This window comes from Haplochromis burtoni, unplaced genomic scaffold (assembly GCF_018398535.1).
Source record: "Haplochromis burtoni strain Fernald_Lab_line unplaced genomic scaffold, NCSU_Asbu1 Contig_89, whole genome shotgun sequence".
Lineage (NCBI taxonomy): Eukaryota > Metazoa > Chordata > Actinopteri > Cichliformes > Cichlidae > Haplochromis > Haplochromis burtoni.
This window is the reverse complement of record NW_024582450.1, coordinates 177848-192531: the sequence shown is the minus strand read 5'-3', so window position 1 is coordinate 192531 and position 14684 is coordinate 177848. Positions and strand designations below refer to the sequence as shown.

Here is a 14684-nt window from a genome sequence, read left to right as displayed (position 1 = left end):
CCCCCCCCCCCCTTTGTTCCTGCCCTTTCCCCCTTCGGGTCCACGAAATTGATCCCAAAATAGGATCTAAATGTTAAAACAGTGTGGTTTTGACATATAGCCAAGCGTTGTGTTTTTATAGGTTAGCAGAGCTTTTTTAGTTTTAGCTGAGATTGCGTTAAGTACCACCTTTCTTTTTATCTGTGACTACACAAACCTGACATTCTCAGCATTTTGAAACACGAGCTGTATTCCAACCACATACTTACTGTCTTCATTATACACTATGGGTAGCAAGCTTTTCATGTAGGTAATGTGCAAAAAAATTTAATATGCTGTTTTTGTATTAATGAGAGTGACTTCTTTTAGCTTTGTTACCATCATGGAGATGTGGCGAGATTTTGTTTTCGGCTTTTTCTACCTGTGATCAGCTCCCACGTATAATTTCTTGTTGTTGGACAGTCATTTCCTCCCAGTTTTGTTTGAATTCTGACAAATGTGATTATTGAACAGAGCTGTAATTCACTTTCATCATTATTATTATTATTATTATTATTATTAATGATGATGATGATAATGATGATAATAATAATAATAATAAAGATGAGCAGTATAGCTTTAAATAGCTTTATCACCTTTAATATAAATAAGGATGTTATGTACAAATAGCAATTAACCGTTTGACTCATTCATTAATATAGATTATTAAGATATCAAAATGTTATTGTTGAAAGAAGCATGATTAAAATGAATTGGATCTGCAGTGTTAAAGAGCAGCAGTTCAGCTGACCACTTCCAACCAGTCACATGAAGGTCAAACTAAGCATCAGAATGGGGAGGAAAGGTGACCGTGAACGTGGCACGGTTGTTGGTGTCAGACGGGCTAAACTGAGTATTTCCAAAACTGCTGTTCTACTGGGATTTTTCCCAGAGTACAGCGCGTTTACTTCATTCAAACGCCCTCCAGAGAAACCAGATCTCAATCCAATAGAGCATCTTTGGGATGCAGTGGGACGGGACGTTCGTGTCCTGGAAGTGCAGCCGACAAATCTGCAGCAGTTGTGTGGTGCTGTCATGTCGATATGGATCATAATCTGTGAGCAAAGTTTCCAGCTTTTTGTTAAATCAATGACAAATGTTCTGAAAGCCAAAGGTATTCCAACCTAATACTAGCAAGGTGTACCTAATAAGGTGGCTGGTGAATGTAATTTGAAGTGGCTTACAATTACTATAATATGCTTTAAATGTAGTGTATTGATGTTGGAAACATCAGGAGGCATTCTTTGGTAGTTTAGCCATGTAAGACTAATTTAGACTAAAAGTTGATCAGTGTTAAACGATAACAGTAAAATGAATCTTTAGTAAATACGATCCAGGCTACACACACTCAACAACTCCAAACCTGCTAGTTTAGTAGTGCAGGTTCAGGCCTAGAGGTAAAAGCAGACTGTTGGATTTTTATGTTGTTATATCTGAAAAGGAGCAGCTGCTCACAGATGTTTTCAACTTTAACCGATAACAATAGGGAAATGATTCAAGTGACATCTAAGAAAATGAAGATGACCGTTTTCGAAAATGCTACCCAGGAGGTTATATGCGTGTTGATAATTTCCCATTTTTGTGATCTTATATATCAAAACTTGTATGCATAATGTTTGCAGTTGGTATGTGGTATGAAACTGGTGAACAGCTCAAGTTTATGGCTGAGAAATGTTCATTTTTTAGGCAGCAGAGGGCAGCGGTGCTCTTCCAGTGATTTATTATGGGTTATAAAAAGCATGGAAACAGCCCCAGGTTTATCTGTCGTACTCAGTCACATTATTGCTTTCCTCTCTTTTCGTTTTTATGATTGTATGCTGACCACAGGTACACTGCAGGTGTGTCAGCTGTCCCTCCCCTGTAATGTGAGTGCTTTCCAGAGCTTTGATAACCCAGCTTTTAATGTCCAAGCATAACCCTTTTCCCTCTGTTTTAATTTGAAAAGCACTTAAGTTGTGGCTCACTGCTCCTTTTGTTTTTCTTCTTCCTGTCTGTGCAAGTGTTGGGGAGCTGGAGTATCTCCCTCCCTGGAGATCTGACTTCAATATATCGAGTGCGAGAACAGATCATTTAATCATTAGCACTCTTTATACTGACGTCAGCCTCTATAGAAATCCTCCCTTGGCAAAACTCAGACATGTGAATGGTATGTGTGTTTGTTTTGCTGTGAAGGGCCAATTTGTATACATATGAATATATCAATATACATATTTTTTAAAGCATTTTTGTATGTTTCAAAGCTGCTTTTTAATGTGTGTGTATCATGGAGGACTTCGTTGTTGTACGCGTGCATTACAAGCCTACGCTACGAGAGGCACAATGTTGTATATCCTGTCTTTTTTTTTTTCTCCTGTTTTCTCTTCCATTCATTCTCTCTCAGTAGGCTGTAACACTTAACTTTGTTTTCTAGATTTGTAAATGTTTTATCCTTTTTTTTTCTGTGCAAATGAAAAACTGTTAAATGTGTCTACAAACACAGTCTCATTTCAAAATACCCGGGACAAAAAAACAAACAAACAAAAAAAAGATGTAAACAAGCAACTGTGTACTCTGAGAATGAATCAACCTTTTAGCAGTAAGGAAGCGTCTCTGGTGCCTTACAAATAAAAGATGTGATTGAGAGTGGTCATTTTTCTTCTGGTGGCAACGCACATGGGAAGGGAAAAACAGTAAAGGGCATCGCTGTCGTTATCGCGCTGATACATATTAAGTCAGCGCTGAAATGAAACATTTGTGTTTTGCTTGATAGTCAACTCCTCTGCAGCTTGATGGAATAGTTGAGGCATGAGTGTTTTGTACTCCCAGTCCACTGAGATACATGTTGGCGTTTCGAGGAGTGACTCAACTAAAAATTCCTCTTGGATGAGTCGAGGTATAACTGACCAGGTCAGATTGAAGCTGGTCTAATCAATATTTCTCATGTGAAAAGTTGTTCAGTGCTGTTAGTCTGATCCTCCTTATTTGAAGAAAAAAAAAACAACCAAATTATAGTTTTGTGGGGAAAAGTTTTCACAGGACACCCCATCATTCAATAGCTTTTATACCATCTTTTAGCAGCAAACCTGGCTCGGGGTCGTTCACGACCCAATTTCAGCTAAACTTTAGTTGTTGGACATATGGCCTCTTAACTCTAGAATACTTTGGTGTACAGAGTAGTTCAACAAGCCCAGATCATAGGCCTCCACCACCATGCTTGACAGTTTGTACTCTGCGTTCTGGTAGAAGACTTTGGTATCCCTTTTCCAGACATTGTTCCAGAAGTCTTGTGGTTTCTTCAGATGCAGTTTTGCAAACCTAAGCTGTGTTGCCATGTTTCTCCTGGCAACCCTTTTAAACAAGTAAACTTTGTCTTACTGCCCAAATCATCACCCATTATTACCATGAACGTTAACATTTCCCATCCTGAGGCCTATTGATATTGATTTTTAAATTGATTTTTGTCAGTTTCTCTTGGGATGAATTTGTGGGAACATCTGCTTCTGGGAAGATTGCAGCAGAACCTGAATGCTCCAGACGAGCGAGCTGGTGAAACTTCTTGCCTAGCAGACTAAGTGAGCATTTTCCCTGAAGTTAAAATGAATTAAACAGTTGCTGGTTGTATAAAAGAGTGAATGCTTCAATTACAATAGACTTGAAATCCATATAACAAGAGTCCTTTGACCTCAGGAAATCACATGATAGGGTGGGGCTAGGTTTCACAATGAGTTCATCTGAAACCTTGGCTGATGGTGACCTACACCCGTTTTCACACCTTGGCTTGTGTGATTAGGTAGAGGATCAATAGGGGGTCCATGTCCCTCATGGGGGGGGGGGACACTCCCATAGGGCTTAAATCTGGGACTCTTCACCATTTGACCATAGAACTGAAGAAGCTTCTCAGATGAGAAGTGAAATGTCTTCAAGCAACTTATAGAAGTCCAGATGCTTTTTTTTCTTTTCTTTCCAGGCTACTTAGACAATGTATTAGAAAGTTAATCTGCAACATCTCTATCCAGACTTAGTACCCCTGTAGCTGTAGTTGAGCCATTTCTGAGTTTGATGCCAAACAACTGATTTGTTTCTAATGAGAATCCCCCAAATCTCCTTAAAGCAGCATTTGAGTGAACAAGTAGATTTAGCATATCATGTAGCCTAACCAGTCTCTGGAGAAATATTTGTGGATTTTTAATTACTGTGTGCACCATAAATCTAATTGACAGTGTACTGGCATGGATGTGAAATCATAACGGCTCAGCCGGGATAATGAAATCAAAACTATCAGACTACCTTCTAAGGGCAAGTGGGAACCTTTTGTACAATTTAGCTGAAATGACGCTAAACATGGTTTTGTAATAAAGATTCTTTGCTTATGACAATTTATGAATAATTGCTAACAAAGGGGGGAAAAAACCAAACAACTTCCTGTTTCATGCACTGGCTCACCAGCTTCATTCCTCTGGTAGAAAGGGCCGTGAGCTGCAGGTTCTGACTTGAACCCTGCGTCACTGTGTTGTACAGAGCTTTCGCTAAGAATGCAGCAGAGAATAGCTCAATGGAAATAACTAAAAAGAAGGCATTCTCTCTGTGGGAATCCACACAAAAGACTGCTTTGCATGCCTTTCTTCATGCTGATAAAATAATCACACACGGAAGGTGAATATGCTGGCAAGTATTTATGGAAAACTGTAAAACACCCTGAAGGCTAAAGGAAGTAAGTGATTACATTATGTACAATTTCACAATAGGTTACACACGTTGTTATAAATGGGGAAGGAAAAGGTCCATGAAGGTGTATTTACTTTTTATCAAAAGAGGAAGGTTATAGGATGAAGATGCCTCAGGAACATCTCCATTTGTCCTTGGCCGTCCCTTTCAAGTCTGAGAAAAAGTGACAGAAGGAACAATATCGCCATAACTTCAGTAAATTAGTGGTCATACATTCTTGAAAAAAACAACAATTGCACAATTTATTAGATATAGAAGATTAAAAAAAAAAAAGTGTTAGTGCTACAAATCATCCTGTATGTATATTATGTCAGTGGAAGCACTCCATAATTACACTTGCATATCTTTTAAAGACAATAAAGAGATGTCTGTAGAAAAAACCAAACAAACAACAAAACTAATGGGTGTCACAAAGAGGCAGTCGAGCTCGAGAGTAGGTAAAACATCAGTCTTATCAGACTGTAGCAAAGTGTATAACATTATTCAGCCTCCAAGGATCGGTTCTTCCATTCAAGGGCAGAACAAAATCTTTGGAATTGAAATCGGACCGATCTCTTCAACTGTCAGTCACTCTTAAGTTTGACTCACAGCATCAATTTCTCAGACAAATCTGAATCTTTCTGCAAGAAATAATTATGAAAATTTAAAAAATATGAACATAATGAAAAAAAAAAAAGAACTCACACAAAACCCACTCATTATAAAACATAAAAAAAACAACTCAATCACATCTTTGCAGCATATAAACACAAACTTATAGAGGCCCTGGAGTTTTCATAGCTGTGAAAGTGTTAGGGAGATCTAATAGCAGACTGTGCTCTGCTGCTTTCGTTGTTTTTTCTTCTGTGCACGTTCTTTGATAACGGAGCTGCTGTTATAGAGTGCGAGGGCCGGGCTGGTGAGAGTAGCTGTAGGGTGGTGCGCTCATACTGATCCGCTGTAGCTGTGATTTCTGTGTTCTGAATCTGAAGGCCTCGGTTTACATTCGAGTTGTTCAGTCTCTGGTGTTTGCGGCTCAGAAACTGGAGGGCGCTGCTTGAAGAAATCGGACACATATCGGACCTTTGGGAACAAACACAGTAACAATTATAGGCTATTACGTTGCTTAATAGAAGCGTTAGCATTGCTTACAGCTGACGCTACTGCCTTACACTGTAAATGAATAGTTCAGCAGTCGGTCTAAATTATACCTTTTAGATGTTGGGATTCAGCTTCATATTATACCACAGAGTAAAGTCACAAACACACAATTAACAGTTATAGCCTCAAAATGCCAATAGGTGTTCTTTGCAATAGCCAGGTGCTATTCCCAAGTACAGAGGCTCCTCCAAATGTAAGTCACATTTATGGCATGAACCATTGTCATTTGCAGCCCATCCCATATGGAAAAGAAATAGTAAAAACATATGATTTACTCATGAAAGTGGCCACTTTCTCATTACTTTCATATATTTTTTTAGTAAGTATACAAAACATACAAGTTTCATTATATAATTTTTCAAGGGATCTTATATGTGTTTCCACTCTTGTATGCTTTTCATACAATTTATACATTCTATACATATTTATTTATATCTATATTTATAAAATATATATATATATATATATATATATATATATACATATAATATATATAATAATAATAATTAGATAATATATCTTTTCCATATGGGATTCTTACAGGGATGATCATGATGTTGTGCAAGCTAAGCTACTTGAACTTTTTCCAGGGTACATCTTTAATGGCTTTAAAAAAGTAATTAAAGATGGTTGCAGAAATGTAATTTTAGTTTGGATTTTTTTCCCCCCTTGGTTCTACAATGTCTTAACAAGGTCAAGAGCTCTTGCCTCTCCCTGGCAATCACGACTAACTGCAAGTGGTTGTTCCTCTCTGCCATCATTAAAAGGCTCTGCTGCATTCAGCTGCATTCATTGGAACAGGGGTAGACAACTCCAGGCCTCGAGTGTCCTGCAGGTTTTAGATGTGTCCTTGATCCAGCACAGCTGATTTAAATTGCTAAATTACCTCCTAAACATGTCTTAGAGTTCTCCAGAGGCCTGATGATGAACTAATCATTTGATTCAGGTGTGTTGATCCAGGGTGAGATCTAAAATCTGCAGGACACTGGCAATCGAGGCCTGGAGTTGCCCACCCCTGCATTGGACTGATCAATACTCAGAACAGTGGGAAAGTCCAAGAAACTCAGTCAAGCTCCAAGAAGTGGGTCCCACTACTTCTTTGCCAACCTGAAAGCTGGCAAAACTCACCAAAATCCCTCATTAGGTCTTTGTACTTGTCAATCTACACCATTTTACTTTAGGAAGAGGCTGCTCAGCCAGCCTTTGGATTCAGAAGTAATGATTCAAAAGTGGAAAAATATGTTTATCTACACTTTAAAAATAGAGGATTTCAGTTTTCACCTTATATAATCGTATAAATGTCCTCAGCTTTAATGATAAACATCAATAAACATGATGCAGAAATGCACTCACTGTGAGCACAGCGATGAGAGCGCCCTGCAGCAGTCCCACCACGACATCGCCCGGGTGGTGTTTGTAGTCAGAGACGCGCGTGTATCCCACATACAGAGAGAACGACACCAGGAAGAACTGGATGGTGGGTCGAACCAGTCTCGTCCATTTCCCCTGCATCCTGGCCTGGACATAGAGCTTTACACACAAAAGTACAGATTCAAATTCAGCTCGAAGGTTGCGCACATTAAAGAACCATTTTTTTTGTGGGAAAAAACAAAACAAGATTAAGGTTAAGATCGGAGCCATTTACCTATAGCAAATTTCCTGACTTTCCCCCTTAAAAAATATTTATACACTTTTTTTAAATCTAAAATTTGTCCCACTTTATCCATCCAGCCCCCCCAAATGCAGAATGCTGATTCCTGTGGAGTTTGAGCTGCTCATAATTCACTCCTGAAAACCCCTAACAGGGATCAAACCATTAAATCTGTCACCTTCCGGCCATTGTGCCACGTGTGGTATAGCAACAATGGTGTTTTTTTTGTCTGTGTCGACCACATTCTCCTGTTTGGCTTAGTCATGTGTGTTTTTTTGGTAAACAGCCATTTCAGAGCTGCAGAAAGTCTCACGCTATGAGGACACACTCACCGACAGGAAGATCATGCAGTACATCCCGAAGGACGAGTGTCCGGAGTAGAACGATAACCTAGGGAGCAAAATGGCAGCATTAGTAATGGTTTTCAGTGAATATGAATGGGAACCAGCATTAAAACTAGGCCTACTTATCAGTTTGTTTACCATTTAATCTAAGGTAAACAATCTTAACAGTTTGAGCAATCTGCAGCCTACATTTTTGAATATTTTTATTTCTGGGTATTACGTCCAAACTAAACAAATAAACAGTCATCCAGGAAATGGAAACATGCACGTTGCAGTCTATTTAAATTTAACCTGATAATACTGATAGTATCCACTTCCTCATGTATACATTAGTGTGGACACTCCAACACTCCAGCAGAAACCAAAGAGATATTCGAGTTTTATATTTATATTGATTATATTATATTTCACTGACGAGATGAAATTAAACCTGTTATTGCTAATCTAAATAGTTTTTCAGCTATAAAACTGATAAGGTCAAACTTGGTAAATCAGGCCATGGAGAGAGCAGATCTTAAGCTGTCAGTAAGTTGGGGTTTTAAGAGAGAGGCTGCCTCAAACCAGGATACATCTTGGGATCTTATTCATGAGTGATGGGAAAATGGACTGAGGACTGAAGCGGCCTCAGCAGTAATAAAGAAATAATAAGCTAAGCCGAAAGGCAAAGCTTTCGATTTACCAGTCCATCTGCTTCCCAGCCAGAATGAAATCCCGGTTATGACTCAAAGAGTAATACAAGCTGCCAAAATGAGTTTCCTCCGTACAGTGGCTGGGCTCAGCCTTAGAAATAGGTTGAGGAGCTCACACATCCAAAAGGATGAAAATTCATGGCATTTTTCAAATCATCCATTTACTCCTAGCTCTTTGCACTGCACTCTATAACAAATTTGATAGGTGTCGTAAAGTGTCCACCTGGATTCAGTCACATTGCGGTGGCTGCCGTTGCACTTGATCTCCAACATGTATCCATTACAGACCACTGGCTTGCACACGTCTATGAAGTTTGGACGAGGACGGCCAATGGTGAACTTTGCCAAGTCAGTCAGTGACTGGCTGATAGCGGCTCCAAACAAGTAGGTGCCCACCACTTTGTAGAGAGCTGACAGGTATTGGTTGAATGGGGAATTGGAGCGCAGACGATTGGTGTGCACCAGGTAGGCCTCTCCTGTTGTGATCTGTGGAAGGAAGGGGCCAAGATTTATTATTTGGAAAATAAGATTCTTTGCAGATTGCCTGTAGAAAGATACGAGATTAGTCTTATTTTTCAGTAACTAGGGGCTCAGCCAAATCAGACACATGGGCTTACAATGACTATGGAGCAGGTGATGGTGACTGCAGCCATCGTCCCATGAGAGATGGTGTCTCTCCTGTAGGGATAACGGATGCTCTGATCATCGCAGTAGATTCCTCTCTGGTAAGGCTTGAACATCAATGTGAGAATGGCTGAGGGTAGAGCCGCTGGAAAAGGGGGGGAAGGGGAGAGAGAGAATACACCTTGAGCTTTGTTTTAAAATTGCAGTATGCTTTCTACTGCTCAAAACAGTATTAACTCAAATAATGCAGTGGAGATAGCACTGTTACTTAATCACTGTAAACACAATGAACATCTGTAGTCACGTGTGCTGAACTTAAACCACATTTAAGTATTTCCAGTAGTAATGACGCATTTCCTGTTGGGTGCTGCGTGTGGAAAAAGGATAACTTTAAATGATTTCATTTTCCTGATATTGTATTGAGTTGAAGTGTGAAAACTGCTCCAGTGAAAATGTCCTTGCAATTGCAAGAAAGAACAGGAAGCATGAACAGCACACACTCATTTTTATACTGAAATAAATCCCCCATTGTCTGCTGTTGTTCTAAATCTGCACCAGAAATCCAATCACTTTTCTCACCACAAGAGAAGTTTCTCATGTTATTATGATTTCCTGGTGACTTAAGGTCACACAAATGGTTTTCACATTGGCCAGATAAAAGAAAATAGGTGACATCAAAAAGCCATATCAAAAATAAAAAAAAATGGAAACTGTGGCTGGTTTGGGGTGATGCATGTTGCTGTAGAGGGGTTTTCATCGAGCTTTTGCAAACCCTTGCAGGGACTGGAAAATTACTACTGTAGTCTTAAAGTGTGACTACACAGTGAAGGTGCAACTCAGGAAACAGCTAAAAACACACTGGCGGACTCATCTCTTGGCTTTGCGCACAAGCCGCGGCGCTATGTGGTAAATGAATTTGTCATCGGTGGCAACGGCTTCACCTCTACAAGTCGCGTTTACTCTGTAGAGGAACTGACTGTCACCATGGCAACACACGCGACATCACAGCCAACACCTTTGACACCAGGGCAGCGTTCACAATGTAAGGGGCCTGGGAACTGACGACCGGAGCGGGACACACACTTGCATACCTCAAGACATTCGCACGTGCTCATGCACACCAGCGACAGATATAAATGGGTTATTTCAAGCCATGCATACATGTATAAAAGCTATAAAGAGCTACGAAGGACAAAAAGAAAACTGGTTTCAGCAGTTTCTGTCTGTGCAAACAAGACGAAGAGTGGGGCATCTGCAGGAGGACATAAAGCTGTCTCCTAAATCAGAGCAGGACAATAGTCCACTTTAAAGGCCTAATGTCAGAAACTTTCTACCCCACAACACTTAAATCGTTTTCCTGTTTTCAAGAGCTTCCTGCTGAATATAATAACAGCAAGAGATGGATAAATGTTGTTTGTTTGCTCAAAAACTATTGTATATTTATGGGTGTGGAGCTGCTCGCCACTGACAGATTGCTTCCTTCCTCTACTGTATGGGCCTGACAATTCACATAAGATTACATTAAAAGCACAGATAAACTTTGATGGAAATTATCTAGACTCCCTTCTGCAGATGTTTGTTGTAGTCTTATTCTTGTTTGGGAGGATGTGTGTCACATCCCGACTACCCCTGTCATACAGTTCTTGAATGTGGCTCCGTTTGTGATGATTTTTGTGCATCTTTTATACACATTTCCCCAAAGCATGACAGATTTGGTACTTCCACAAACTTTAAGATCTTCATTATTTATAAGATTAACCCTGGGATGCACTGATATATGGGCTAATACCAGCCTTGTTGATGGACATTGGTCTGTCTGCAGATAAGAAGGTATTAAGTGTTGTGTGATTACTTCAATTATATGTTCGCCAAATGTTCAAGAATTGTGTGATGAAGAGCTGAAAATTTTAAAAAACAGGTAAGATGCTGTTGTTCTACTAGTAAATGCATAGTTTGAACAATGTTTGTTCAAACTGGGCTGTGCCTCTTTCAGGGAAAACTATGGTACAACCTTATGGTGCATCACTACTATTATACCATAAAGCTGCTGGACCCTGTTACATGGCACCACAACGTCATATCTGTAGCTGTAACTATATACTAAGGTTGCACAAAATGAGGTACAATTCAGTTTATGATGAAAACACAGACCACAGGGGGCATGTTCTGTACAAGTAAATATGACTTCAAATATATAAATGAAAAGTACACCAAAGGAATTTAAAGAGCAAACACATACAAGTCAAAGTGCCTTTTAACCTGCTTATAAACATATGGGTGAAGATAATTCGAGCATTTAAGTTATGCTTTTTGTGACAAATCTCGAACTCCGCTGCAGTTTAGTAACACAAAAAACGATTGCAGGTCACTGAAGTGACTCTTCTTGTAGGCCATCTTTTAACAACGTAACACTGAATTGCTCATGTCACCATGTACGTTTTGTTCTTCTGTCTATCTCTTTAAACACCTATTGGTCTGCCACGCCTCCTACTTTGTCACCATATAAGGGACACTTTAAGTCTCCCTGACCTAAATAGCCTAACGCCGGATTTGTCATTTGTTACAAGTCTGAACAAGCGCCACTAATAATATTTGATGACAAGCAGTTTCCTCATTAAGGAGAAATTATTTTCATGAAAGTTCTCCCTTCGCTCATATTCATTGTTCCTGTAGGTCAAGCATGCTTTCAGCTCCACTTTGAAGTCAGACCAAGCCACTGTTTATTCTGCAGAGCATAAGGATAACATTTAGATAAGAGACTATTTGTTTGACACAAATCTCCAGTGGCTTATGCATTGCCAGGGTGGAGATGTGTTGAGCAATGATCTTAAAAAAACATGCATGATAACCACTGGTCAGCTTGCTTAACAGATTTGGTGAGGAAACCCAAGTCAGACGTGCTCCAAGTTGCTGGGGGTGAAACTATTATCTAGACTGGCTCTGTTATTACAGAAGGCCTGACATGTTTTTGTAGGCTTGTGCTGGCAGGGCGGCCTCCCATGCTAGAGTCTAGGTCAAATTGATCCCAAATCAAATTTTTCATGCACCAAAACTACTTGCAAAAGTAAAGCATACCTAAAAGGGATTGTTTAAATACATTTTTATATTTCTTATTCTTCATTCTGTAAAAGGACATTCCTCGCTTCAAGAGCTTAACAACGTTTTGTTTTCTTTCTAGTTATTAATTACATGGTTACTTGTATGGTTTAGCAACCCACATTCTTATCACAAAACTTTAAACCTCAATAAAATAAATAAGCACCAACATTGAGTGTGGTTGTCATCATAGATGGCTTCTCTTGCATTTGAGGTAGGAAATGCTACTCGTAAAATGTGGTTAGAAAAACAATCTCACTAGAAAAATAATCCAAACAGATGTGCTTTTAATGTCTTATTTAAACCGTCTTGCATAACTTGTTGAACCTTCTATAGAAGCGAATGCCTTCGGTAGGCGTTTCCTCTGGCTCCCTATTTAACTAGCACGGTGAAAAAGATGAATTGTCGTCCAGTACGCCTAGAAAACTCTTTCAATTCATCAGTATGTTTTGCTTGAACATACCTCAAGACAGCACCATGACGTCAGGACTCCAGCCTCTTGATTTACTTGTTGCTTCACCCAACCTCTCCCAAGCTTCAGACTATAGATTACCTCCCTGAATTTTTCCTTTAAAATGCCATCAAAGAGCTTGGAAATTCAAGTCATTGATGTTTCCTCAATGACTGCAATGACCAGCTCTAAGGAAGCAAAGTATGCCCACAAACCATGATGCTGCCTCCACCATGCTTCACAGCTGCAAGCCTGAAATGCCTTGCAACACGTTTTTTTGTGTGTTTATCGACTCTTCCGATGATCTATATTAATTTGCAAATTAGTTTTCACTTGCATCATGTTTGCTACATCCTGCATTTGTTTTGCAATTTATTTCTAAAAATAAATAAATAAATAAATAAATAAATAAATAAATAAATAAATAAAAGCATTTCACAATTTGTTGTTTTTTTTTGTGGGGGAAAGGGGGTGGGGGGCAAACTCATGTAGAAGTCTCAAAAACCCATGTATCAAATATGATACTCTTGGATTTAAATGGTTAAAGGAATGACAATAATGTTTGTGGTGTCTTTAAATTAACGTAATTATTTTCAACAATTTTCTTAGAGTGGACACGTGAAAAAGGCTTCTGCTTATTAGTGTTTTGTGTTTACTCCTGGGTTCTTTTTCACCTCTTCGTGTGCAATTTTGAGATCTTTTCAGGACTCCAAGAGAGCCTCCCTTTCAAGGCAACATCTCATTATAGACTGATTTACACTTGGGCCTTATACACCGCTTCTTCTAACGTCCAATAAAACAATGACACCGGTCTTAAGCAGAGTTTCAGTAACTGGTTCCAATCTCATTTCTTTAATTTACCCCCCCCCCCCCTTTCTTGGTACTTGGAAGAGAAATCATTAGTAAAGAGGTTTATACACTTTATGTACTTCCAGTAATCAACAGTATTACCTACTCTGTTCTTACATGCACAGCAAATCTTGAGATCCTGAGTCTTAATTTTATAGCTTAGCTGTATTTGAGGAAAAAATATCTGACTCAGTTCCAACATACATAAAAGGGAGTTATTCCTCCCTACAGTTGCAAAGTGCTTGCTCATAGGAGACTGTCTGACTATTAGAGTTCTCAAGCAAATACCTTACAAATTATATGGTGCTTTCAGATGTTAGTCAAACTTGTTCCCAGTGGGAGTTGGCCTCTGTCAAGATTGTTGTTTGTCACTCCTGTTCATAACTTATGATGGAGAGAATTTCATTGGCACAGTCAAGTGGAGAAGATGCTCGACTTTGGTGGCTCCTGGATCAACTCTCTGGTTTTTGTGTATGATGATTGGCTCCTTCAGGCAGTGACCTCCAATGTGCACTGGGGCGGTCGTCGTCTCATGTAGTTAATTTAATAGATGCAGGTTTTAGCTCCTTCTACTTACTTACTACTTTATATAATCAAACATCTCCCATTTCAAAAAAGTTAGCTTTTATGTACAGTTTTGTTGCACTTCGGCAACATATATTTAACAATAAAGTTGCGCTGTCCTAAACATTTTATGCTTTTTTTGTTTTTTTCTTCAACTTTTCCCCTCCATTCATCTCCATGTTACCCATTTCCCTCCTTATTTTAATGTTTAAACTCAAGTAAACTCAAGGTTTTGTTTTTGTTTTCTTTTAATGTGAAAGTAAAACTAAACTGCAAACAAAGCATTTTACTCATAAAATGTACCCAGTTTTGAATGTAAGATCATAAAACGTTGCTATTTTTTGGATCTTTTCTCCCTCCTTTTTTATTTTAAACTAAAGGAAACCATCTGAGTATAGCAGTAAAATGTTATTTGGTCAACTGAAAGTTTGTATCATCCTACTCCGAAATTTTACATGTAGCTGTCGAGTTTTATGTTGTCCATAAACCTTTACAGCTGCAAGCAAACACTGTAATAACTGTTCAAATCTCTTTGCTAAAAGAGGTGCGCGCGC

At 39.0% G+C, this 14684-nt stretch overlaps 1 protein-coding gene across 1 annotated transcript in view; it reads right to left on the bottom strand.

The window, feature by feature from the left end:
- Window positions 1–4657: 4657 nt before the first annotated feature.
- plpp2a (phospholipid phosphatase 2a) overlaps window positions 4658–14684 on the bottom strand; it is a 17382-nt gene continuing 7355 nt past the window's right edge. The window contains exons 2-6 of the mRNA XM_014329862.2: window positions 9164–9315; window positions 8770–9032; window positions 7846–7903; window positions 7216–7392; window positions 4658–5784 (exon numbers count right to left, since the gene is read on the bottom strand). Of these exons, the coding sequence (XP_014185348.1) occupies window positions 5647–5784; window positions 7216–7392; window positions 7846–7903; window positions 8770–9032; window positions 9164–9315 (788 nt within the window). The 3' untranslated portion in view covers window positions 4658–5646. The remainder of the gene's footprint in view (window positions 5785–7215; window positions 7393–7845; window positions 7904–8769; window positions 9033–9163; window positions 9316–14684) is intronic.